We start from the raw sequence: 25,875 nt of genomic DNA on the forward strand, positions 1-25,875 counted from the left end.
AGCCCCATACATGGATCAAAATTGATTATATTTCAGTATTTTTTTAAAAAAAGTCTCCTTTAATTTTATTTTAGGCTGGTGTCTCTTGTATGGGCCCCCTCTAGACATTTGAAAGCAGAGTTATTCATGAGGGCACAGTGTAGCATTTCTTTGTATTTATGGTTAATCTAAGCACTATGTACCATATGTACAGATGTTAGTCTCTTAACATGTGTATTATATACTTTTTTAACATTAGCTTCAACCCAGTACTGCACATTTCCATTTTTCAAACATACTCAAAGCATTATCACTACAGAATCCATTTTTCAAAACAAATTATTGATTTTTTTCTTAATGAGGAATTATGGCCAAATTCTATCACCCTTATTCACAAAGGGCTAAATTCTGCTTGCTATGCTCATGTTGAGTAGTACTTTACGAAGAGTCCCAATGGAGTATATGTAAAGTCAGGTACTGCTATGGCATGAGGAAGGGCGGTAGAACCCACCCTTATGCGATTTGCAGAATTTTAGGGTTTATTATTAACAAGTGTCCCAAGTGAACACGCCCCTTGAGCTGGTTTTAACTGAACAGTCACAACCTACTCTGAGAAAGGTCTACATATGATTAAGGAAGAAAACGAAAAAGCCTGTTGACTCGTTGATACGCTGCTGATAAGAAAAACAAAAAAAACCACTTAAAAAAAATCAGTTGCGTTTTAGTCCATGTAAGCAGCAGCCTCAGGGTTCTTTCTCTGCAGACTTTTGAGAAGATGTTTGCAACAATGCTGAAGATATTTGCAATTATAGCAGCCCTTTCAGGTGAGAAAAACAAACAACATAACTAAAATAGGAGATTAACTTTGCCAGCAAAATAGGAGTACATGAGAAATTTACTTCTGGCTAGAATGAAAACTGTGGGGATGATGCCAAAGAACGTATCTTGTGGAATTGTAGCAGTTAGAATAGTGATTTAGTATTTTGTCTTTAGGATACTATTTTATCATTACCTATAGTAAATTAATGCTTCGTTGCTGTAAATTGAGTAGGAGGCAAGAGTACGTTTTAGCATTTTCCAGACATCTCAAAATTAAACTTGGCTTTTGTCTTGTTTCTATGGGCTATATCCTTGGGAAATAATGACTTGGCAAAGTTAGGCCCATATTTAACTTTAAGTCCTTTAGACTTTATTCATTCTACTCACAAACTTAATGTGAAATATATATGTAAATCATTGTGCAATGTAGGACTTATACGATATATTAAGGCTTATATATTATTATTATTATTTAAAAGAGATTGAATTATGCTGAGCATGAAGGAATAGACTTGTAGGAATAGACATTAGAAGCTTGATCCTGCGAGATTCCAAGCACATTCCATTCCCGCTGAAGAAAATGGAAATTGAGGGTACTCAGATGAGTCTCAGCATCTTGTAAGATAAAGACTTAGAGATGCCATTATTTTTTCTGGGGATCACATGAACAATTTAAGCAGTTACTCCCAACTTGTGTTTATCATACACAAGTCTATTTTTCTTTCAAGTATTGCTAGTTGTTTTGGAAATGCAAAGCAACTAAATGTTAGCAGAAGGATTCAGTGAAACTATTTGGTTAAAATTTAAAAATACAGATTTGTGTTTCAAATGGTGCAGATGTTCAGTATTGAAATCAGACTATGTATGCCAGTAGGGAAGATCTCTGCAACTGCCAGTATCAAGATAGGAAAATTACATTTATCTTGTTAAAAGACCAGGTGGCTGAGGTAATTTTTCTTTTGTTCTTTCATTCTTGACCAGCTTCTGTTGGTAAAAGAAACAAGATTTTAGCTCTGCAGAGCTCTTCTTTAGGTCGGGGAAAGACCTGTCACAGAGTATCACAGCTAAATACAGGTTGAACCTCTGAAAACCAGTACTCTCTGGTCCAGCAATATCTGTGGTCTGGTAGGATCATGAATGCTCCTGAACCAGAAAGCCTGGGAGCCTAATGGTAGGAGGGCCAGCGGGGCTAGAGCCTCACAAAAGTGCTGGGGCTAGGCTGGAGAGCCCCTGCAGTCCATGGCAGCATGGGGTTGGGGACCAAAGAAGCCTGGACCAGCAGCGCAGGACTGGAGAACCCTGGCAGTCCACGGCAGCACGGACTCAGGAAACCATGGCAGTGTGGAGCCAGGAGCTGGAGAAATCCAGCTGCTTGCAGCAGCATGGGGCTGTGGCTGGAGAAGTGAAGCCGGGGAAGCTTCACCACCTGTGGCAGCGCAGGTCCAGAGAACTGTGGCAACACAGGGCTGGGAGCTGGAGAGCCCTGAATGTCCATGGCAGCCCGTGGCTGAGATGCCGGTGGCAGCAAGGCGGACAGCACGGCTGGGGAGGGGAACCAGAGGCAGGGGACTGGCTGGCTTGGGGCTGGCGGCAGAGGATGCCTCCCCTCATCTGGAAAATTCTCTCGTTTGGGACTAGTCAGGTTCCAACATTGCTGGACCAGGGAGGTCCAACCTGTACAAGGTGGGACAGATCATGAAGCATAAGGAGTTAACTCAGGTTACAAAAGCCCCTTCAAAATGAAGTGGGCAGTTAACACCTCTGCATTCTTAGGACAAAAGGAGAGTGAGATCACGTCTGTACTACGTCTTTTGTTACTCAGGGGTGTGAAAAAATGCCCCTCGGCAACATAAGTTACACGTACAGTATTGCTGCTATGGATGGCACTATGTCAGTGGGAGACGTCCTACCAGCCTAGAGCTGCTACACAAATAATCTTGCAGCTGCACAGCGGCTTTGGTAGAATACTATAGGCATGGCCTTAGTAGGTTACAGATTGTTGTAATGAGTTTCTCTATTGCATCTGTTTCTCTACTGCAACCATGATTTTTGGTGCGTAGCAGAGTGCTTGTCTTCCTGCTTAGTATCTTACTGTTAAAAACTATATATTAACTTTTTTCTGTAACAAGGAAATCTCTCATAGTTATGCGATAAAGCATATGAACAGATTAAATACTTGTAAGGAAAGGCTCACAAGTTTGAGCAGATAAGCTTTCTCACATGAGTAGTTCTTGAGTTTTTCTCATTGGCTACCCGCATGAGCAAGGATTATGTGACTGATCCTGCACTTGTTTAAGTTAATGGCAAAGCTCCCATTGATGTCAAATGTTGCTGGATCAGGCTCTTCAGGTCCAGTTCTCCAAACACAATGGTGAGCACTCGCTTGTTAACAGCACTGGCTAAGAGCAGTTGCACTGGATGAAAAAGATTGGTGGGTTGGGACCCTACATGGTTAATAGGGTTGGTCGGAATATTTCCAGCTCAAAGTATTTTCATTGAAATATGCTAATTCATTGCAGTCAAAACATGGTGCAGAGGTATATCGATGTTAACAATGGTTTTGACAGGAAGGTTTCTGAGGCCCAGCACTCTCTGGGCCCTTCTGACTACAGTGGCAGGAGAGGGAGAAAGAGAGAGAGAATCGGAAACCAGACATTTTGATGCCAGGCTGTTTCATGAAAATGTTTGGAAGATTTTGGCTTTGTTCTAACACAGAATAAAAACCGATTTAAAAACCTTGAAAGTTGTCTCAGAACAGAATTGTCATCCTCCAGCCAGCTCTAGGGGTTAATACCAAAGAGGATAGCTTCACACAAACACCCAGAGGGATGATGTTATTGAATATTTATTTTATGCTAGTAGAGAGGTCCCTGTGAGGATTTCAATCCTCAGTAAGAACAGTGCTGTAAAAACACATAGGAAGACATAGTCCCTGCCCGGAAGAGTTTAGAATTCATTTATAAAATATTTTCACTCTTTGCAGTATCTCATGAGGAAAGAATATTTATATAATTAAAATACCTCAGAATCTACGAGATTTCTTTTCACACTATGAATCATTCCCTAGCCTCTGTCAGGGTGACAGGGAATGGATGAGTCCCTTGAGGATTACCTGTTCTGTTCATTTGCTCTGGGATATCTGGCATTGGTCACTTTCAGAAGACAGGATACTGGGCTAAATGGAACTTTGGTCTGACCCAGAATGGTCATTCTTATGTTCTTATCATACCATGGATTATTTGAGCAAAATGCCCTATTGATGTTTGTGAAGAGTTTTGTTTAAAATTTAGTGGCAGCCACCCTAAAGGGAAAAAAAGAACAAGTATTCCTTCAAAATAAGAATATCTTGAACTTAGTACCTCAATTAATTATAAATGGAACAATCCCATCTAGAGTATTTTTTTAATACAAAATTTTCACTCCACTAATTTTCACATAAGAAACTAGAGGAGCCTTATATTTTTCTTTAACACGGAACATTTTCAGAATGGACAAATGCACCATCAGAATCTTAAAGCTGTAGCTTGAAAATTGAGTTCAAAAGTATAACAAAACCCAACTCCAATGAACTGCTTTACTTGAATGATTTATTTTTGACTGACAGATGAAATGCACATTAGCTCATTGCCTTGTATAACTTTCTGGACTCAATTCCACACTCCTTTCCAACTCTGATATGCCTTAGTGTGATAACTAGGTACTCAAGAATATGTGACCAAACCTAGGCTTTGAAGGATTAAATTTTTACTTGTAAATGTTGGCAAATGTCAATTTTGCCATACATGCACAAATCAATGAAAACATATTTCCCTCGATAATAATTGAAATTTACAGATAGAAGTAAGAAAAATGCTGCTTGAGTACTTTTTTTGAATTTCAGCATCTACAGTCATTAAATTATTGTCTGACTGCCGCATAATTGCCCTAAGATTGTGGAATTGATAAAAACAAAAAATAATGCTTATAAAACTGAACATCTGTTTTAATTACAGTAATTATTTTTAAAAATCAAATTTTGCCAACCCTCTCATGCCCATTGTGTACCAGTAATGTATAAGTCATACAAGAATTATTGACAGAATTACTGAAAAGTATGCAAATTATTATGTTCCAACTCTGTTATTTTTAATTGCAATAGACACTTTTAATTGTGTACAATATATTATTTATTTTTGACCTCCACGCTATTTGTTTCACATGCTATGTAGTTGATCAGTTTTACAGAATTCCTTTAACCCCAGAAGGGGAAAACACTTAAAAAAATGAGAACTTGCCCATAAAAATAAAGCTGTCTCCCCACAACCTCAATATATCAACTCTCTATCTACTAGAAAAATAGTTGTAAATAATACTTAGTGCTTTTTACATTTTTGAACCACCTAATTAGCTCTTGCCACCTGCTGCCCCCAGATTCCATTTGGGAACAGTGCAAATGCACAACTGTGCACTGGAACCTTGAGAAGCACTTCAAGAAGCTAAGCTATTAGCAGGGAAGAACTGAGAAAGGATGCTTGGATTCTAGGAAAATAGGTTCCACAGATTAGAGGAACCAGGTACAGCAGCGACTCAGGGCGGGAACTGGCCTACTTGACCCTTGGTGACAAATGTAAAAGAGATCTATGTTGCCTGGGGATGAGGGTGAAGATAACAAGGGACCCAAATCCACTAAAAAAATTTTTTAAAAGAAAAATAAATCTAAGTTTCCTAGGCTTGGTCTACACAACACTGTTAATTCTTTCCCAGCTGAGCGTACTCTGCTGCCTGGAAGTAAGGGAGAGCTAGAAAATCACTGAATAATCTCGCTGGGAAATAAACGTGCATGTTCCAGGCAGCAGAGAGCACTCAGCTGGGAAAGAACTAACAGTATTGTGTAGACCAAGCCTAGGAAACTTAAATTTATTTTACTTTAAAATATTTTTTTAGTGGATTTGGGTCCCATGTCATCTTCATCCCTCCCCAGCTACTAAATCTAGAACACTCACCCCACCACCTGGGAAAACAGTATTGAACCTATCATAGGTCCTTGCAGGGCAGTGGGGAAGAAGGGGAACCAGTCCAACAGAACTCAAAGCAGTGTTTCTTAGAGTGAGTTTACACTGCACCCTTACCTCGAAATAAAGTGCTATTCTGAAGTGTCCCTTAACCCTCATGGAACAAGGTTTACAGGGATGTTGGAATAGCAAACCCATTATATTTTGAAATAACAGGCATGCTCAAAAGATGCAGAATAGCTATTCCGGGATACTTCCAGTATCCTGAAATAGCTCTGCAGTGTTGATGTAGCCTTAGTGGGCAGCAGCTTCAGACTGATCTCTCTTCACAATGCTTATTCCTTGCAGGCCACATCAATGGCGTGACTGTAACAGTGCCCCAGAGCATGGTGAATGTCACTGTTGGTGGAAATGTCACTCTTCTCTGTACCTACAAAACAACTGGGCCTCTGGATTCACTTTTCATTCAGTGGAGTTTCTACAGTGCTAAAGAGAAACAACATGAAACAGTAAGGAGAGATTTAAAAAATATATATATTTAGCTATTTAAATATATATGTAAAGGTATGTATTGTCTATCGTCCATATATTACTCCCATTGCCAGAATATCCTAAAATCTTTAATGGATTCATCCTCACAATACCTCTGTGACGTAGGAAAGTGCTAATAGCCCCATTTTACAGATGGCAACTGAGGCACAGAGAGACTGACTTGCCCAAGGTCACACAGGAAATCTAGGATGGAGTAGGAAACAACCCAGATCTCCTGAGTCTCAAGCTAATACCTTAACCACTGTCTGTCTGTCTGATGTTGTTTTGAACACCATAGGTTTTTATTTTTCTGATTTAAGATATTGGTAGGATCTAGGAACTGAAAAGAACTAGAGTTTCATATAGTGGGAGGCATCTGTATTCCCCATTTTAAGGGTAAAATGAAATCTCTTTTCCCCAGGACTCATATCCCCACATCACTATAAAGTTTTCTCCATGTGCGGCTGGTATCCTAGGCAGGGGAGGTAATGCCTTCCCAAACTGCCAGCCTGGCCCCCATCTACACTCCACCCCAGGATGCCTACTTCTCTGGGGCCAGGGAGACTAGGGCCACATCCCCTCCTCCCTTCCCGGGGCTGGGAAGGCTGAAGCCGCATGCCCTCCTCCCTCCCTGATACTCTGGGGCCGGTGAAGCTGGGGCTGCGCCGCTCACTGTCCTTCCTTCTCTTTCTCCAGGGCCAGGGAGGCTGAGGCACATGCATTCACCCTCCTCCCCTCGCTGTGGTGGGGAGGGGGTATGGGGAAGTGGTTTGGCTCCCATGGAGGATGGGGCCTTGTCAGAAGGGGTGGGGCTGGGTGCTTGCCTCCCCCAGCCTTACCTTCAACAACCGCCCATGGTCTTTTCATAATATTATTAAGTGTAATTCCACAGGAAGCATTCTGCTAACTTCAGCACAGAGTGGGAGGATACTAGTCAGGGTTTGTTCCCTTCAAAATGACAGAAAACATGTGATCAGTCACTAAGCAAAAATTCATTGGTGGGAAAGCCCTGTTCAGTACCTGTCAGCAGCACGAAGGCATCGCAGGAGCAGCAATATTCAAAGACATAATGTTTAACACCAGCAGGACCCCCAGATCATCTGTACTCCATACTCACCAGTGGCTAAAAGCAAACCACAGCTACCCCTAATCTATAGGCACATGAAACCTGACAGACAGGGGAGCTATGGTTATTCTGACGTGCAGGGGAAATAGGATATGGGAGCCAATGCACTGGTTTTCCCACCTCTGTGTGCCATGGGACTCCTTCCCTCCCACCTTCTGTCCCTCCAGAGGCTAAATATACTCTGCAATGTTTTTGTGCAAAACCAGCTGTTTGCACAAAAACCCACGGAGCGTCCACACCTCAAATGCACTTTTGTGCAAGTACATCGACAGTAAAACGGCAGAAGAGAGGGCTTTTTCTGGTGTAGGTAAACCTCCTTTTATAAGGCATAACACCTTTTTGCACAAGAGTTCTTGCGCAAAAAGGCAAGTGTGGATGCTCTGCAGGGGTTAATTGTGCAAGAAACCCCTATGGGAAAAAGCACAGGTGCTCTGAGGGCCATTCTGTGAATGGATGTCAGCAGGGGCGGCCCATGCATATAGCCAACTCGGCCGTCGCCTAGGGGACTGTGTTAAATGGGGCGCCCAATGATGACATCACGCCATTGAGGGCTGTGGAGGTGGAGGCGCCGATCACACATTCCGCCTGGGGTGCCAGCTGCCAGCAGCCCGCCTCAGGCTGCCCTTGGCCATCAGAGCTTTCTTGCACAAGAGCATCCATGTGGTGTGGATGCTCTCTTATGCAAAAGCACATCACTTTTGCGATGTGCTTTGAAGTGTAGACGTGCTCTTGCACAAGAAGCCTGTAGTGTAGATGTAGCCAGAGTGTAATGTTTTGAGGTGAGGATAGAGATCCATCCACAATCCCGGTACAGTTGAAGGGAGGGTGCACAGCAGCCTTTGGTAGCAGGGAAGAGACCATTTTCCTGTCAGGGCGTGCACACATTTGAACAAGCAGATGACCATTCCCTGTTACTCTCCTCTGCAGCTCTAGTACATGGCCCTGCAGAATGCTTGGGTGGCTGGTGATGTGTGTGGACAACTTCCTATCCATCCATGCTTTTGCAGCTACCCCGGCCTTCTTCAGATGTCAGTTACTTCATCTTCTGTGTAGTAGAACCATTTTCAGCTCCCACTCCAGTATAAAATATCGGGTTGTGGCAGCAGGTGTTTTGTGGTCGTCAAGAGACTTCTAAACATGGTCTGCATATGTCACGGTTACTCTTAGATCAGTATTTCTTGCTTCATGGTTACATGCAGACCCCATCCCATGAGTTTCTGAGCGTCCTCAGTTCCCTCCAATTTCAGTAGGTGTTTCCTTTTCTCAGTGCCTAGCAAGACTGAACCAATAAGCAGCCACCTTTTCTTTGTATGAAGAAATGGTGACTAACTGTGTCAGTTCACTCTTTCTGTGCCCATGAAATACTGAGCTCTAGTGCCATGTTGTGGCACCTAGATACCCAGTCCCTTTGTCTCCTTGGCACAAATTTTGCTTTTTTACTAACATTTTTATTCCAGAAGCTTTAGGGGGTAGCCAAGTTAGTCTGTACAGGATAAACTGATAGAACTTTATAGACTAACAAAACATGAAGATAGTATCATGAGCTTTCATGGGCACAGCCCACTTCTTCAGATGACCGGAGTTTAGAGTTTAGAATGTGTAGACCCAAAATAAATAGGGGAGAATGAAGGGGGGCGGGAAACAAGGAGCAGAGGGTATGAAAATATCAAAGGGAAAAACAGGAAGACAGAACTGGCCATCAGTAAGCCCCTGAAGACTGGATAGTTAAAACAAAGCAGATAAGGATCAAAGGCAATAGATAGGAAGGGTACTAATGCAGGAATTTACACAAAGCTGTTTGTACCTTCATTGAATGTTAGGTTGATAATGTCCCAACCATCCCTCATCACGACTGAGGCCATCAGCATGAGACTTGAACTTGAGGATGATTTGTAATTCCAGTTCCAGAAATTCAGAGTTCTTGCTTTGGTGTTATAACTGAGGGTTAATTTAAATAGATGGGGTGATTTAATAGATAGGTAATATTGTGGTTGATCACTTTCACTGTTATACACTGTAAATGATATGCACTGGCAAACTATACCTGGATTATAAATTCCTTGAGACAGACATTGTCTGTATTTTGTGGATTGTATAGAATCTAGCACATCATTGGCATCAAACAAGGATAATAATATACATGGTTGAAAGAAATAACAATTTAAAATTGAAGTAAAAGAACTACCTGTCGTGCTAGACCAGCAAATAATAATTTGATAGCAAATATATCAGTGAGAAATGCAATTATGAGCCCAACCCCGCATCCCTTAATTTATCAAGATATGTATATCATGCATCACCATAACTTATAAACTCCAAGAGTGACGAATGTAGACATTGCTCAGACCAGTAATTCTGCTATCGTTAAGATTGTTCCTGTACAGGTTGTAGGATCGGGTTCCATGAGCTAAAGGCAGTTGTGTGTTTTGTGAGCCCTGTATCATATGATACTTCAGTAGTCTGGTACATTCTACTAAAAGCTTAGGGTACGTCTAGACTACAGGCTTTTGTCGACAGAAGTTTTGTCGACAGATACTGTCGACAAAGCTTCTATCAACAAAGAGTGTCTAGACTACATTTGGTTCTGTCGACAAAGCAAGCTGCTTTGTCGACAAAACCCTGTAGTCTAGACACAACCCTAGATGCAATAACACCTTCTGTCGACAGAACTCTGTCGACAAAAGGCGTTATGCCTCATAAAATGAGGTTTACCAGCATCGACAAAACTGCTGAGTTCTGTCGACGTTATGTCGACAAAACTCTGTAGTCTAGACACACCCTTAGTTTTGCATTCAGACAGAAATTACAGCATGTGCTACTAGATATGTTTAGAAACCAGAACCTGTATTTTGTGTACATTAAATAATTAATGCAGAAAAACAAACAATGAAATATATTTTCTGTTCAAAACTCAAGAAAAATGAACAGGTCGATGTTCAAAGAAACAGCTTTGGGCTGAGGGGCAATCAGAATCTTTCAAAAGATTCAGGCATGTGGAACTGGTGGTGAGAAAACAGCACCTGAAGTTTCTGACCAGAATGTATTGAGAGTGGCTCAGAAAGTCACTACAAGAACAAAGTGACCAAGATCCTCAATGGTAGAAGAATCGCAAAGGTTAAGCTTCCTCAGGCTTCATCTTCTGCACTTACACACTTGGAGCTCCCATGAGAGCTAGTGCCCACCAGGAGGACTGCATGAAAAACTAGTGGGGAAAATTACATCTGACTTTCCTCCTATCAAAAACCAATTTCATAGTAAAGTCATTTTAATGTCATACCACACCACAGGCATCTTTGTAATGGAGGATGTGCAGTTTCATTAGATGAAGTGGAATGTGGAAAGTCTAGTATCTAATCCTGTTCTCATTGAAATCAGAGGCAGAACCTCTTTCAGCTTCCACATCAGTCTAATTAGGACTTTAGGCACAATCCTGCAAACACATACAGACTTCCTTTGACATCAGTGGTCCTACTACTGTTTGAAGTCAAGCATGTGTATGTGCCATTAATGCAGGATTGGGATATTACTCTTTTTCTTAAATGCTTTTAACTGTTTGTCTAGCCCTGAATGTTAGTTGGAGCCCTTCACAATAGCACTGCAATGCCTTACAGTTTTAAGCAAATAGAATATAAAATTAATTATGCAAATAATGGGAAGGGGTTGAAGGAGTATGAATAAGGTCGGTGGATTTTCACAGAGCTATTTGGAACATATACCCTTTAAAAGAAACTCTTCATACTACATATTTTAATATGAAATTAGTTTTTCAATCTTTCCTGAATTGTACATGTATCTTAAATTAAATTTCATATTATACTTTGATCCTCATCATCTGTTACTATTAGACAAAGAATCCATGGCAATGCTACGTCAGCTCAGTGTTTATAGGGTTTGTAAGCAGAATATAAAAATGGTATAGGCTAAATAGAACAGTTTGGGTAATTCATCTTATGTTAAAAATTCTGTGGTTCTGAATTATACCTGTGCTATTCTCTATTGTATGTATTAACCCATTGGCAAAAGTTATCATAACATACATACAGTAGAACAGCACTATACAAGAGTACATTAAATCCATCAATAATGTAGCTTGTGCTATGCATTATAATGGTCATAAAATTGACCCATGTTGTCAGATTTCAAGTCAAAGCATTTCCCATTAAAACTTTTTTTTGCATTAAAAATGGCCTTTTGTCCTGAATAAAATTTTTTGTGGAACACAATTTCATTCCAAATGTATCATTTTTTCAAACACCCAACAAAAACTAATAAAAAACTAACCCCACAACACATAGCCTTGAATTTTTTCCAGTTTTCACATTTTAAATAAGCCAAATCATTTTTGCAAAAAAAAGTTTTTCCTTTCTTCTCTTCAAAATCATCTGCAGGGAATATTTATCTTTCCCCATTCACTTGTAATTTTAAATATCTCTGACATTTTTAGCAAATTGTTAGACATGATAAGGAGGATCACATTCTACTCTAGTTACTCATGTGGCAGAACTACTTGTCTGAGTAAGAATAAGCACATTTTGCCTGAAATGTATAACACATACAGAGAAATTATCCTGAGCTGGTTGTAAATCAACATAGTTCTATTGATTTGAACAGAACAATGCTGATTTATAGTTGTCCACTTGTTTCCACAAGTGGCACTGAGTACTAGAGGAAATTCTGTAAACTTTAGGTTTGATTAAGGAAAATTATGTATCATTAAACAAGATCAGTGTCTCAAGGCATCTCTTAAAGTTGCCTTATCTGAAAGATATAAAATGATGCAGCCTTGAGCTATCATTGCTCTCATTTTAAAAAAGACACTATTTTAGAGCGATGGCCAAAATATATACCATATGGATATTGGGGTGCTATTATTGTAGAATATTGTGGTAACTCTTTTAACTGTAAGGCTGGGTCTGGCCCTAGCCCTAATGAAATCAGTGAGTCAGGAGTGCTACCAGTGTTAATTTAAGGTGTAAGAGTATATAATGATTATACCTGACCTTGGGTAAATAGTGCTGCTGGTTCACAGACTGCATTCAGAATGATCCCATTCTGCAAAGTTGCAAGGCTTCTTTTGCTATTTATTCTGGTGTTTTCATATCCTGTTCTTCTTTGCCAGCCATACAAAGGGCTGGCCACAGGTGCTAGAGAGTTAAAAGCAATGGCAGTTGAACAGGAGAAGATGAAATACCACAAGCAGGCTGCACAGAGACAACGCGATGAGTACGGGTGCAGCAAGCTGTATAATAGCAGGTGTGAGCAATGAGTATTTCATAGCAAACACATCTATACATAAAGTGTGACTCTGGTTCTCCTTTGCTAAGTAGGCCATGGCAAAATAGAACACCTCACCTAGTTCTTATCCTAAGAAGTTTCTTATCTCTTGGGCACTGTGTTACACTATTGAGTGCAATATGCATGAATAGAAATGAGATGTTAGTTTTTGTACTGATAATAGAAATGTAATAGATTCCCCATCTTACAACCAAACATTGTAAATGTAAAATTAACAGTGTGATACCAATGATTATTCAGCTGCTTTTTCTCTTTTCCCCTGATCAGCATAGCTTTGCAGTCACTGTACCCTGTACTTTGATAGTGGTTTCCAGCTGAGGGAACGGGAGTTAGGTGCCTTAATACCTAGGTCATACATCACGTCAGTGGCGCAACCAGTGTGCAAACCAGAGCCCCAATCCTTCAAAGACTTACAGACAAACATAACTTTACAAATTCTGCATGTAGCCCACTGATTCCAACATTAAGCATTTGTATAATAGCTTCAGAGGGGTAGCCAAGTTAGTCTGTGAGACTACTTCTACACTGCAGGCTTTATGCACAAGAATGGCTGTTCTTGCGCAAAAACTTGCAAAGGATGTACACTGCATGCTTGTTCTTGAGTAAGTAAATCTACAATACAGCATCAGAAAACAGGGCTTCTTCTGGAAGAGTTATTCCTCTCCCCATGAGGAATAAGCCCTCTTGCACAAGAGAACTTCCACAAGAAGGCAGTGTAGACAGGCAACATGAATTTATTGCGCAAGAAAGCCCTATGGCTAAAATGGCCATCAGAGCTTTCTTGCGCAAGAGAGCATCTACACTGCCATGGACGCTCTTGCACAAAAGCACCTCTCTTGCACAAAAACACATGGCAGTGTGGTTGCGCTCATGTGGAGGACTTTTTGCACAAGAACTCTTGCGCAACAGGAAAAACTTAAAAAACAACAAATAGTCTGGTAGCACCTTAAAGACTAACAAAACATGTAGATGGCATTATGAACATTGTGGGCTCTGCCCATGAAAGCTCATGATACCATTTGTATAAAGCTTGGAGATGGGAAACCCAGTATCCAGATGCTGCAATTGGCTCTGCACCAGCAGAGCCTGACTTAATTCTGCCACATGAAGTCACATATACAGTTAGGGCTGAAATCTCTTGACAATTGAAGTCTATTCTTAAATTATGTGGTAATGCCCCCAAGATAGATTAAATATGTGCAAGGTGGAATACAGAAGAGATTGTGTGGCTAGTCAAGCTGTAACTAGTGGAATACTACTGATAGCCAGGTTAAGTTAAAATATTAGAGGAATGATGGAAATGAATTTGACCCTTGCCATTAAGCTGCATGTTACATTATATTTAGTGACAGCATTTTCATTTTATACAAAACCAAGCTTGACTATTTGCATCACTGTCTTTGCAAAGGACCAGAAGAGAAAGTATTTTAGCAAGAGGTGAAATTAATATTATTTTACATTTAATTTGTCAACTTTCATCCTGAAAGAAAACAAAATTCTTCCTGCTTCCTTACTATGAACAAACATCACTAAAGCAGAGCCACTTCTGGGGCAAAGGGGACCACTAACTGGAAGATAACATACTGCACATTGCACAACAGCTGGGGAGGGGAGTTTTTGGTTCAGGACATGATCTTCTGAAGGATTCTGAGACATCTTTCAGCAGTGTGCTGTTTGCACATATAAAACACTGAAAGCAGGAATATCCATCCCCTGACCCAGGGTGCTAAAAGTTGTGGCCATTTTTCATCCTCCTAAAACCCCATCGGCCTTCAACAAAGGGAGACTGACAGCACTCATTGAATAGCCTGTTAATGTTACTCCTTTGCAGCCTGGTGGGCTCTGTGCTGAGCTATAAGAAACACTCCCTGAGGGGCTATTCATGCTACCTCCACTTCACAGTCAGTTCCAGTTCAGGGAGTGAGACCCACCAACAGGAAATCACACCAATGTCTCTTGCATAGCTCTATAGACAGCTTACTAATTAGGCCCTCTCCATATTATAAGAAAACTTCTCTTGGGCAGAGCCCATTTTTAAAATTGGATTACTCAAATACAGATTTTGTTGGCCTGTACATGGGACTTAGATCACTGAGCTGGCACCACTGGACTGTTCTATGCAAAATGGAAATAAAACAGGTTCTAATTATGAGGGATAGGGTCAGACAGCGATCTGAGTTGTAACAGAGTCATACTGGGATAACACCACTACTGGAAATGGAAGTACTGGTTGAAATTCTCTAGTCCATCGCTTTCTGGTCTGGCAACATACATGGTCAAGCATGATTTTAGTTACCTGGATGTCCATTTATCATGGGCATAGCCACGTTTCCCATGGTCCCATAAAGTTTGTTTACAGCCACCAGTCCTGGCTCTCAGTGTTCTGTGCTGTTATTTAGTTCTAATTTACCCCTCAATGTCTACTAAGAGCCCAGTAAGCAATGGAAATGTTGGCAATGCTGATAAGGGATATTGACCCTCCATGGTTTGGCAAATTCTATAGTTCCGCACTGGTCAGGTCCTGAGGATGCGGGACTAGGGAGGTTCAATCTGTATTCTATATTGAAACTAGCATAACCAATTTCATCAAAGCCAGTGAAGTTATCCCTGATTGACACTGGTGGAACAGAGATCAGAATCTGGCCTGTAAAACAACAAGAAAAGTGAACCACAGTTTTGGAAAAAAGCAGAAGTACCAAGACTCTAGAGAGAGACAGGAACCAAAAGGTGATCAGGCTTTATTTGCAGTGCTTAGAGCAAACAATTACATTATACACTTGGTTTGTGCAATGTTAGACATAACTCAGTAATAACATAATGGACCCTCACTTTACAGCTCAAGGTTTAAGACATATTGTGAAACAAGAGTCTGCCTACAAATGCTTCTGAACTACCCCGCCTTTATAACGCTGAAAACTTCATGGATTTTTTCAGAGCAGCTGTATAGGGAGGGTGGTCTGTGTTTTTATGTGAACATTTGAAGTCACATTAAACTCTTAGACCAGCACATTTCTACTCAAATACAGCATGCCCCGTGCCGCAATATTCAGAGTATGGATGAAAAGTCAGTCAATCATTGTCAAAAGATGGTCTATGTGACAGATGCACGGGGAAGATGTAGCTGGAAACACCAAGTAAGTAAAAATAATCTTCAATAACTACACCGTTTCATTTTTTTACCAGCATGGAACAATAGAAATGCTCTTTATTGAAAGCCTAATGCTAATACAATAACTGAGGTGATATAAATGCCCTCTTTTGACTTTTGTTTTTGCTCTGATTTTTATTTCACTTTTCACAGCCTGAACATCAAAGTTATTGGGATGTAGTTTTTGTTTTTCCCACAGCAACTGTATGTGGCTGAACCAGTGCCTCACCTGCATGGTATTCTGTCCAAAGGGCAGTACAACATCAGCCTCTGCACTGCATCTGGACAAGCTTGGCTTGAATTTGGATTTCCCCACCAGGAATCAAGGGTTCACATTCTGATGAGATAATAGTGCAAGTTGTAGGTTGTGCTGCATGCTTTCCACATCACTGCACTAAAGAGAGGCAGCTTCATAAACAGAAAAGCACAAGAATTGGATGGGAAGCTGACGATTTAACTTTTTCAGTACAATCTGTTCTTCAGAACCCCAAACAGCCGCAGCTACCACACACTCTTGGTACAAGTGCTTTACAGGGCAAGAACTAATTTCTGCTCCCTCCTGCCTATGCGCTGACAGAGCACCATTTGTGGGAATGTAAATAGACCCATAGTGTTGTTCCATGCCAATGGAGTTCAGAACAGCCACCATAAAACAAGATGTAAGGTCATGTTCTGGTCTGGCAGGAGGGACATAGAAGATCTCAAATGTGAATGCAGAATTTGTTTCCTCTGAAATATCCACAGAAGCAATCTAGTGTTTTATCTCTAATCCATATACCTCCAGAACGCCTTTGGACATCAAGTGGGATTTTTCCCTCCAATCTGAGTAGGAAATAGTCACTGTATATTGAAGTTTAATGTGCAGGAAAGCCCTGTTTCATGCTTGGTGCATGGCAGAAATTAGTCAGGAACATTTCAGCCACATGGATGTGCCATATGACTCAGTAAGGCTCAATCTTCAAGCCTTTCTGGCACCACTGAAAGGTGGCCAATGGCTGATTTGCATCCCTGATTTCCAAAGATTTCAGCCTTCCTCTGTCTCCTTGTTAAAAGGTTCTTAAGATGCCCCCCTCAAATTCTGACAACATGCAGCAGAAACAAGAGACCTGCAGTCATAATTAAAATTTCAGCAATGCAGGGTATATGAGTCCTATCATTCTCTGGCAGATCACAGGCTAAACAAAAATGCATGCAAAAAGACACTATAGCTGCCAAAGGTAACTGGCATCAAATCCCAATCTCATGCAAATGATACAATCCAGAGTAACTTTAACACTGCATGACTGAATTCAGAATATGGGCTTCAATCTATGATAAGCAATTAAGCCTATGACATTTGATTTTTAACTGGTGTGTAAGATATTTAAAGGGAATAATTGCCAAATACATCTTTCCTACTGTTTTTTAATTCCCATTTAGACTCAGACCCTAGTATGATGCAAGGGCATCAGAATAATAAAGAGGTTGATATGGTTCCTCTCTGCCTTTATTTCTGACGTGAAAAAGAATCTAGCAAAGTAATTAGGGAAAAGGCTAACTAGGAAGTGATGAAACAGCACAATGTGGCTGGATCTTCTGCTCTGCTGGAAGTTTGCAAGCCTAGTAACATAGAATGAAATAGTAAGGGGGGGGGGGGGCTGGTGGTTTTCATCACAGGTCGTGCCTTGGAATTGCATCATCATAAAAGAACTGGGTGGAGCAAGAGGAAAGAAGTGGGACAAGAGAAGAAAAGTATCCATGACCCCAAACAAGTCTATTGGGAACAAAACAAAATATGGGGGAGCTAGGGTGAGATGGTACAGGGGCACATTCCCAGACCCCTTTGAATAAATGCTGCCATGCAGACTCAGCTGAGATGGATAAATACACATATAAAATGAAGCCACCGTTCTCCTCTGAAAATGAGGAAATACCTGATGCAATTGCTTCTGTTTGAGGGGAGAGGAAACTGATGGAGGCAAGTCTCTTCTTCGCTGAGCAAGACAGAGATTCAGAAGGGGCCAGATACACCTGCGAGAGGAAAGAGTTGGATTGAGGACTCCAAACTGAGATTACTCATTCTCCACCATCGCTACTGCTGACTCTTCTGCTGTCAAGCAGGGAGCCCCAGCAAATCCCCACATGGGCTCAGCTTTGCCTGTTGAGCCCAATTTAGATGAGTCATCATCTCACCAGCCACAGAGGTGGGAGAGCCAATATGTGGGAGAGGGCGCTGGCTTTCTTAAGCCAGTGGGAGGGAATGGAGGGAGAAGTTGTGCGTCTTCATGCCCTCCCTTATTTCAACCCGTTTGCAGCCCAAATCACAAGCAAAACCACAAGAATGAATTGCTACAACAGCCTGCAAAACATGGTCCACTGAATTCTTCTCTCATTTCACCAAGGTAAATGAATCTCTCAGTTCTACCAACTCCACAGACTTTGGTCAGCAGGGAAGGAAAAATGTTGGGGAGCTGGATATGAAGTCCCTTTGATAGCCAGGCAGATGCTTTCCTGGAACCAGGGCCATTTGGCAGAGGCTATGCATGAGAGATTGGACAAATGAAAAATACTTCTAGGAGTGAGAAATGTGTCCGTTCATCAATTCACAGATGAGTCACCACAAGCATCTGTTCGTGTGAAAAATGGAAAGGCTTCATTTCTTCCTGACACACGTATCAGCAAACTAACCTCCAATGAGAAGAAGCACAAATACAGTGTGTTATGAATGTTTTACTGACTAGGAAATCATTTCACCAGTGCCCACACACTCAGCTCCTCAGATTTGACCAATGTTCCTCAACTAGAGCATGGTGCAGGGACATAAACTGAGGTCTCCTCTGGCAGCACTAAGCATATTTTCTTTTCTCCTTTTATGAAAGTCATTAAAACCAAGGTGATGCAGGAAAAGATGGTGCCCAGGTTCTGGGCAGCTGTTGTACTACATGTGCAACAGCCAGCCTCAAGAAGGACCTTTCGCCTCCCCCTCATCGGATTGGTTCAAGACCATCATAGTGAGGGAGGGCCCCAGCTTCATAGTTGCTTGAACACCTTGCACTGGTTAATCAGTGGAATGTGATCCAATTGTTGTTAGTGTAGCAACAGATGGACAAGGTGGCAGAAGTATCAACAGCCCTGCTCCTACTTCATGTCAAAATAGGGCAAAATGCGCTTTGGCTAGTCTGTGACTCTGGGCAAATGCTCCAGAAATCTGCTGTAGGTTACTGATGTGCCTGTTGTGTTGTTTCATGTGGATTCTCTGGGAGCCTCATGTACTTCCGTAGCCATCATAATAGACTATTCCATGTTTTTTAGTAGCAAGAATGTCGCCCCCCCCCCACCCTTTCTCACCCAAACACACCCACACACATTGTCTAATTCTCACACTGATTTTACACTGGTGTCATTCCATCAACTTCATCACAATTGTTCCTGAATAACACAGGGGCAAATGGAATCTGAATCAGGCGCTTTGGGTCTGAGTTGCATATAACAAGATTATCATGTGATGGATAACATTTTATGAAGACTCCATCCTGATCATATAGCTGGATTTAGGTCTTTGGAAAGCCATTGTTGTTTTTTCCCCTGTATGTCTCCAGACTCTTAGAAAAATATTCTGAACATGCCCTAACTTTATTTACTTATTTAGTTTACAGGAAAATAAATTTTATTCTGTGTTTTGTGGCATGTCAAAGATGCTCTTGTCAAAACCACTCTCTTAAAGCAAAAGGTCCATTTTCCCCTTGGCTTGGCAATTTTTCCTTTTAGATAGTCTCAGAAATGAAGTTTGGCAAGATACAAACTTAGGGTCAGATTCTCTGTGTCACTTTTGTGCCTCCCATATTCTGGATTTGGTCCATGGCCTGCTGTAACCTGTGCTGTCTTGCAACAACCCATTAGGGACAGAAAAGCTTGGCCGCGTCCAAGGAACACATCTGCTTTTTCAGAACAGTTTCCAAAAAAGCAGATGTGTTCTTTCAACAACCCTGTATTCCTCTTGTGGAGAGGAATAAGGGATGTTAAAAAAGATGATTTTTTTCTGAAATTTGGCTGTGTGTAGATGGGCCAAATTTCAGATAAGACTTTTTCAGAAAAAAAGTGGAAAAAAATACGGAAATTGCAGTTTGCAATTTGCGTATCTTTTTCTGACTTATCTTGGCAGCGTAGACATAACGTGAGTGTTTCAATTAACCCCCTTGAAGATATTACAGAAGACTGAAACTTTTTAGTGGAGATGGCCAGCTTTTTACATACAAAACGTTGTGGTTTTTTTTTAAAATGAAAAATGACATCCATGAAAATGGGCATTTCTGCAAGGAACTGTCAATTTTCCAGGAAATGTTTGGGATGGTTTAACTCTTGAAAACACTAGTCTGGGAGGTAAATGGAAAAATATTAGCTGGAACACATAAACATTTGCAGTAAAACCAGAACATTTTGTGGGAAGTTCTCTGAAAACATCCACTCATGTAGTGGCAGTCAAAAAAGCAAGCAGAATGTTGGGGACCATTAAGAAAAGGATCAGTAGTAAGTCAGAAAATATCACACTGCCTCTATTTAAATCCATGGTATGCCTACAACCAGAATTCTGTGTGCAGCTGTGGTGGCCTCACCTCAAAAAAGATATATTGGAATTGGAAAAGATTCAGAAAAGGGCAAAAAAATTATTAGGGGCATGGAATGGTTGGCATACGAGACAAGATTAAGAAGACTAGAACTTTTCAGCTTGGTAAAGAGATGATGAAGTGAGATATGACAGATGTCTATAAAATCATGACCCATGTTGAGAAACTAGACAAGGGAGTGATATTTACTCTCTCTCAATACAAGAACTATGGATCACCAAATGAAATTAATAGACAGCAAATTTAAAATAAACAAAAGGAAGTATATCTTCATGCAATACACTGTCAATCTGTGGAACTCCTTGCCAGTGAATGTTGTGAAGGCCAAGGCTCTAACATAGTTCAAAACAGAACTATGGAGTATAGTTCCATTAATGGAGAAGAAATAAAGAGCTGACCAGATCTACTTTCAGGTAACTTTGTCACATTAGAGATATGACACCAAAATGGATCTCGCTCACTATTTAAAAGGGGAGCAGAGTCAGAGGAAAAGGACGATCTCAAGGGTTAGATAGAACCTGAAATAAGTTTTGTAAACATTCACATTTTGGCTCTTTGTAAGACAGAGTTGCAAAATTTGGAAGAACAGCATTAAAAACCAGCATTTTAAAACAAACTATAAAATATTCTTTTTGAATGCACCTGTTTAAAATCAGCAATTAAGTAACAGCCTATTAATTGAAGCATAACATTTTAAATGAAGTTTCCTGCATACAAAATCTACTCAGACCCCGGCATAGAATATATATTTTGTCACTAATAACAGCATTGTTCAGCCTTTTCAGTATTTATCACTTTTCCTCGGGGTGACACATAAATGATACAGTCCCCGGGGCAGAGCTCGCTGGTTGCCACCAATTCCACTGCTGCCAGGGCTGGAGGTCCCCAGCCACTGGGGTCAGAGCTCCGCCTAACTGCCCACCACAGCTGCCATGGGGCTCCTGGCTGAGTCACCGCCTTCCCCTCTCTCTCCCCTCCACTTCCCCCCAGCTATGCTCCTGGCTCTGCCACCAGACCTCCCTGTCCCTGGGCTCTGTGGACCAGCAACATCCATGATCCACAGATGTTGCCAGACCAGAGAGTCCCAGTTTAGGAAGGTACAACCTGTATTGTACAGCAGGTAACCTGAGTTTTGACATTCAGTGAAAATCTTATCATTGTATGAACCAATTGTATGTTGGCAGTTTTGGGGTGTAGCTTGCCTTAAGCTAATAAAGGCGTCTAGATAACATTGATTAAAGACTTCAGTCAACACTGTGTCAGGGTACACAGATGTTGATTTTTTATTCAGAATATAATCTTCAGATCTGCAAGGCAAATGGAATTGTGCTTATTGTCTGGGGGGTAGGGATTCATGAACTAACGCTGATTGGAAATCTTTGTCAAAATGTAATTTTGATGAGTCAGAAGCAAATGAAACTTGACCAACATTTGTGAAACTTTCCCACATGTACTTTTCAACCACTTCTAGTAATAAGTCAACGGTCAGTCCATCAGTGACAAATATTACTGTATGCTTGTTTGTGAAATACATTTGATAGGAAAGATGCTATACTAAATAAGGATCCAATCCAGTAAACACTGCTGGACATATTTTTACTGCTAACTACCACGGGAAGACCCACTAAATACTATGGCTGTGAATGGTTAACTGTTAACCATGCCACACAGGGCTGGCCTTACTATGAGGTGAACTGAGGCAGCTGCCAGAATGTAGGTGGGGGGGAGAGGGCAGCCACTAGGACCCAGAGTGTAGAAAATTGTGTCTGCTGCTGGTGCATGTGTATTCTCTCTGCTCTAGATGCACAGAGATGGTGGAGTGCCATGAAAGGAGTAGAACAGGAAGATGGCAGAATTGAGACCTTTCAAAGTTTTGGCTCAAGTAAGGAGGAATGGGGGCGTCATTTTAGCTCCCCGGCTCTGGTGCCAAAATGTTGTGGGCTGGCCCTGATGCCGCAGGCATTAGTGCTGCAGCCTGGCCCGAGCAGACCCGTTTACGGCAACCCCCACCTGTCCCAGTTAATTGGTTAACTGGCGAAACATAACATTTAGCCAGTTATCTCATTAACCAAGATTTTACCACCATACTAACTACAGTAGGTTAGCTCATTATACCTGGGCAAATGGTTTACAAGAAGAGCCCCTTAAGTTGTACATTGCCAATTAGTTATGAAACAGCATTTATCCAAGTAGGAATAGAGTTGAGCACTACAAATTCCAAGCTGTAGCACTGTTATGCAGGAGTATTATTATAAACTGGATTTAAATGACAAATGTTTCAATGTCGTTCAGGGAAGCTGATTTTTTTCAGTACACTTTTATAAGAGAACTAAATAGGTTAAGTGTGAATAGTCTATCATTACTGTTTACGTTCCTAAACCACACCCATCACCATGGTAGCTGAGATATGAGTAGTCCTAGATAAATTGAAGTCCCAAGATTCAAACCACCACTACCACTCACAATAGGCTCAATTCTACTTCCCATTCAAATCAATGGAAGTTTTGCTACAGACTTTTATGAGAAAAAGTTCAGGTCCATAAGTCTATGAAATCTAAACCGGCTGTCACATTGCTGTAAATCAGCAGTAACACCACTGAAGGCAATAGAGCACATCTGAATGTACAACAGTAAGTCATCAAAGTGTGTTTATACTTGTTCCCTCTGTTGACAGACTGCGTCCACAGGTTTAGTTCCCGCCAACAGTGGGAACAATACATTGTGGGGATATATCCCACAGTGTTTGGTGACACCATCTGTCCCTTAGTGTTGTGGGAGCTTGGAACAGAGAGCAGGGCACATTGTTTGAGGGAAGATGCTGTATGTTTGACAGGAAAATGCAAATCCCCACAATGTGCCCAATATGACAATCATTTTCCCATTCGACGGAGAAGCAGGAACATCTTCATGATCTCAGGTGAAGGACTTGAAACATGAGGGTTGGCATCAGTTGTTTCTCCTGATCTAATTCTTGGAGCATATTGAGAAAAGGAAAAAACTGGGGCCTGCCTGAAGGTCTCTGATAATGACCCCACCCTCCATGACACCAAAAGGAACAGAAACATTGATATTGTGTGACACTTTTATTGCATGAATAGCACTTCAGTCACCTCTGCCCTGTTTTGTGACTGCCTCCACATTTACTGCACACATAGCTGATCTCTGATTTACTTACCCTTGTGTTTTGTCTTTCTGCATTAGCCAGTCTTAGCTATATTTCATTAGTTGCACTTCACCTCTTTTATTGCTTGTTTATACTTTAATTTAGAAAGTACTGTTTTCACTAACCATGCAAATATCTGTTCTTTGCAATGGCAATTCCATTTCTTACAATAATCTTAGACTGGCCTAGTTATCAATTACATCACAAATAATTTGACTTCTAATTAACCCTTCTGTTAATTGTACATGACTTAGCTTTATTACTTACTAGCTGGACTTACCCAGCATTGCTCGGGAAACCGGAGGAACAGAATGTAGGAAATTTAGGAAAGGAGGGGACCCTGAACCATGCGACACTCCCAGAGACACAGACCCTGGAGCCTGATGGCTCCTGGCCCACACCTGACCCTCTGAGAGAAGAAGGACCCTCCTCCCCCCAGGACCGAGCAGCCAGCCCCCAGGAGAACAGTACACAGTCATGCGGCCAGTAGCAAGGGGACTTCTCTTTGTAACGTTGGCTCAGGGATCCACCTGTCCCACCTTGGCAAGCAAAAGCTCAGAGCTCACGTCCAGCCCCACTGGCTGGCACCAGACCCAGAAGAGCCCCACTCACAGCATGAACAGCAGCCAGCTGGCTTCACAGCAGTGTAACGCATCGAGGGTTTAACCCGGCCCCTCTGCCCTGCGCTGCAGCAGGCACACGGATTCCTTCTGCTTGGCTAAGCCTAGCGAGCTGAGCAGAAAGGCTGGCCGGCTTCGGTTTTGGTTTCAGGGAGGGGGGTGGCAGGTGGGGAGCGACCCCAGGTAGGGGAAAGTTACACACGGGAGGGGCACCCCAGCTCGTGCCCGGGGCCGCAGGTGCCACGGGGGGCAGGACGGGACCCTGATCAGGTCTAAAAGTACCTTAAAACCTTCTCCTGGAGGAAAGGTTATCCCATGCTAAGTTGGGTTGCAGTAGCTCTTATAGTGACAAGTTATTAGCGCACAAACTTACAAACATTCTCCTTTATGTATTAGATAGGGTGGTACTTGGACAGATGTAGTGGAAGAAAATCAGATTCTCTGTCTATGTGAGGCACAGGGTGGCAGTTATGGAGGTGGCAGGGAAGGGTGGGGCGGAGTGGGGCGCTGTCTGTGTGGGGCACAGGATGGCAGTTAGGGAGGTGGCAGGGAAGGGTGGGGCGGAGTGGGGCGCTGTCTGTGTGGGGCACAGGATGGCAGTTAGGGAGGTGGCAGGGGAAGGATGGGGCGGAGTGGGGCGTTGTCTGTGTGGGGCACAGGATGGCAGTTAGGGAGGTGGCAGGGGAAGGGTGGGGCGGAGTGGGGTGCTATCTGTGTGGGGCACAGGATGGCAGTTAGGGAGGTGGCAGGGGAAGGGTGGGGCGGAGTGGGGCGTTGTCTGTGTGGGGCACAGGATGGCAGTTAGGGAGGTGGCAGGGGAAGGGTGGGGCGGAGTGGGGCGTTGTCTGTGTGGGGCACAGGATGGCAGTTAGGGAGGTGGCAGGGGAAGGGTGGGGCGGAGTGGGGTGCTGTCTGTGTGGGGCACAGGATGGCAGTTAGGGAGGTGGCAGGGGAAGGGTGGGGCGGAGTGGGGCGTTGTCTGTGTGGGGCACAGGATGGCAGTTAGGGAGGTGGCAGGGGAAGGGTGGGGCGGAGTGGGGCGTTGTCTGTGTGGGGCACAGGATGGCAGTTAGGGAGGTGGCAGGGGAAGGGTGGGGCGGAGTGGGGCGTTGTCTGTGTGGGGCACAGGATGGCAGTTAGGGAGGTGGCAGGGGAAGGGTGGGGCGGAGTGGGGCGTTGTCTGTGTGGGGCACAGGATGGCAGTTAGGGAGGTGGCAGGGGAAGGGTGGGGCAGAGTGGGGCGCTGTCTGTGTGAGTCACAGGGTGGCAGTTTGGGAGGTGGCAGGGAAGGGGGGGGTGGCAGCATGCCAAAGAGCCGACCCTGCTCCCCCTCCCTCCTTCTCTCTCTCTCTCCCTCTTGTGTCTGGCCCAGCACCAGTTTTAACTGTCAGCACCCTTTTCCATACCAGGGTCCCTGCCAGTGCACCTGCTCTCTCCAGGTCCACCTGCCCACTGGTTTGCACGCTGGCTGAGGCACGTCTGCGCTGTGAGGGCGGTCCTCCGCACGCCGCCACAACGCAAGCGCCACAGACCCAGAACACCGGCGGCCTGGGAGCACATTGCTGCCGGCAGAGCTAGTGCGGGGGCATGGAGAGGGGC

At 42.7% G+C, this 25,875-nt stretch overlaps 1 protein-coding gene across 1 annotated transcript in view; it reads left to right on the forward strand.

The window, feature by feature from the left end:
• The first annotated feature begins 424 nt into the window (after positions 1 to 424).
• The window catches only part of VSIG1 (V-set and immunoglobulin domain containing 1), a 38,454-nt gene continuing 13,003 nt past the window's right edge, over positions 425 to 25,875 (forward strand). The window contains exons 1-2 of the mRNA XM_014580128.4: positions 425 to 803; positions 6,138 to 6,298. Coding sequence (XP_014435614.3) covers positions 755 to 803; positions 6,138 to 6,298 — 210 coding nt within the window. The 5' untranslated portion in view covers positions 425 to 754. The remainder of the gene's footprint in view (positions 804 to 6,137; positions 6,299 to 25,875) is intronic.

This window comes from Pelodiscus sinensis, chromosome 13 (assembly GCF_052426305.1).
Source record: "Pelodiscus sinensis isolate ZL-2025 chromosome 13, ASM5242630v1, whole genome shotgun sequence".
Taxonomy (NCBI): Eukaryota; Metazoa; Chordata; order Testudines; family Trionychidae; genus Pelodiscus; species Pelodiscus sinensis.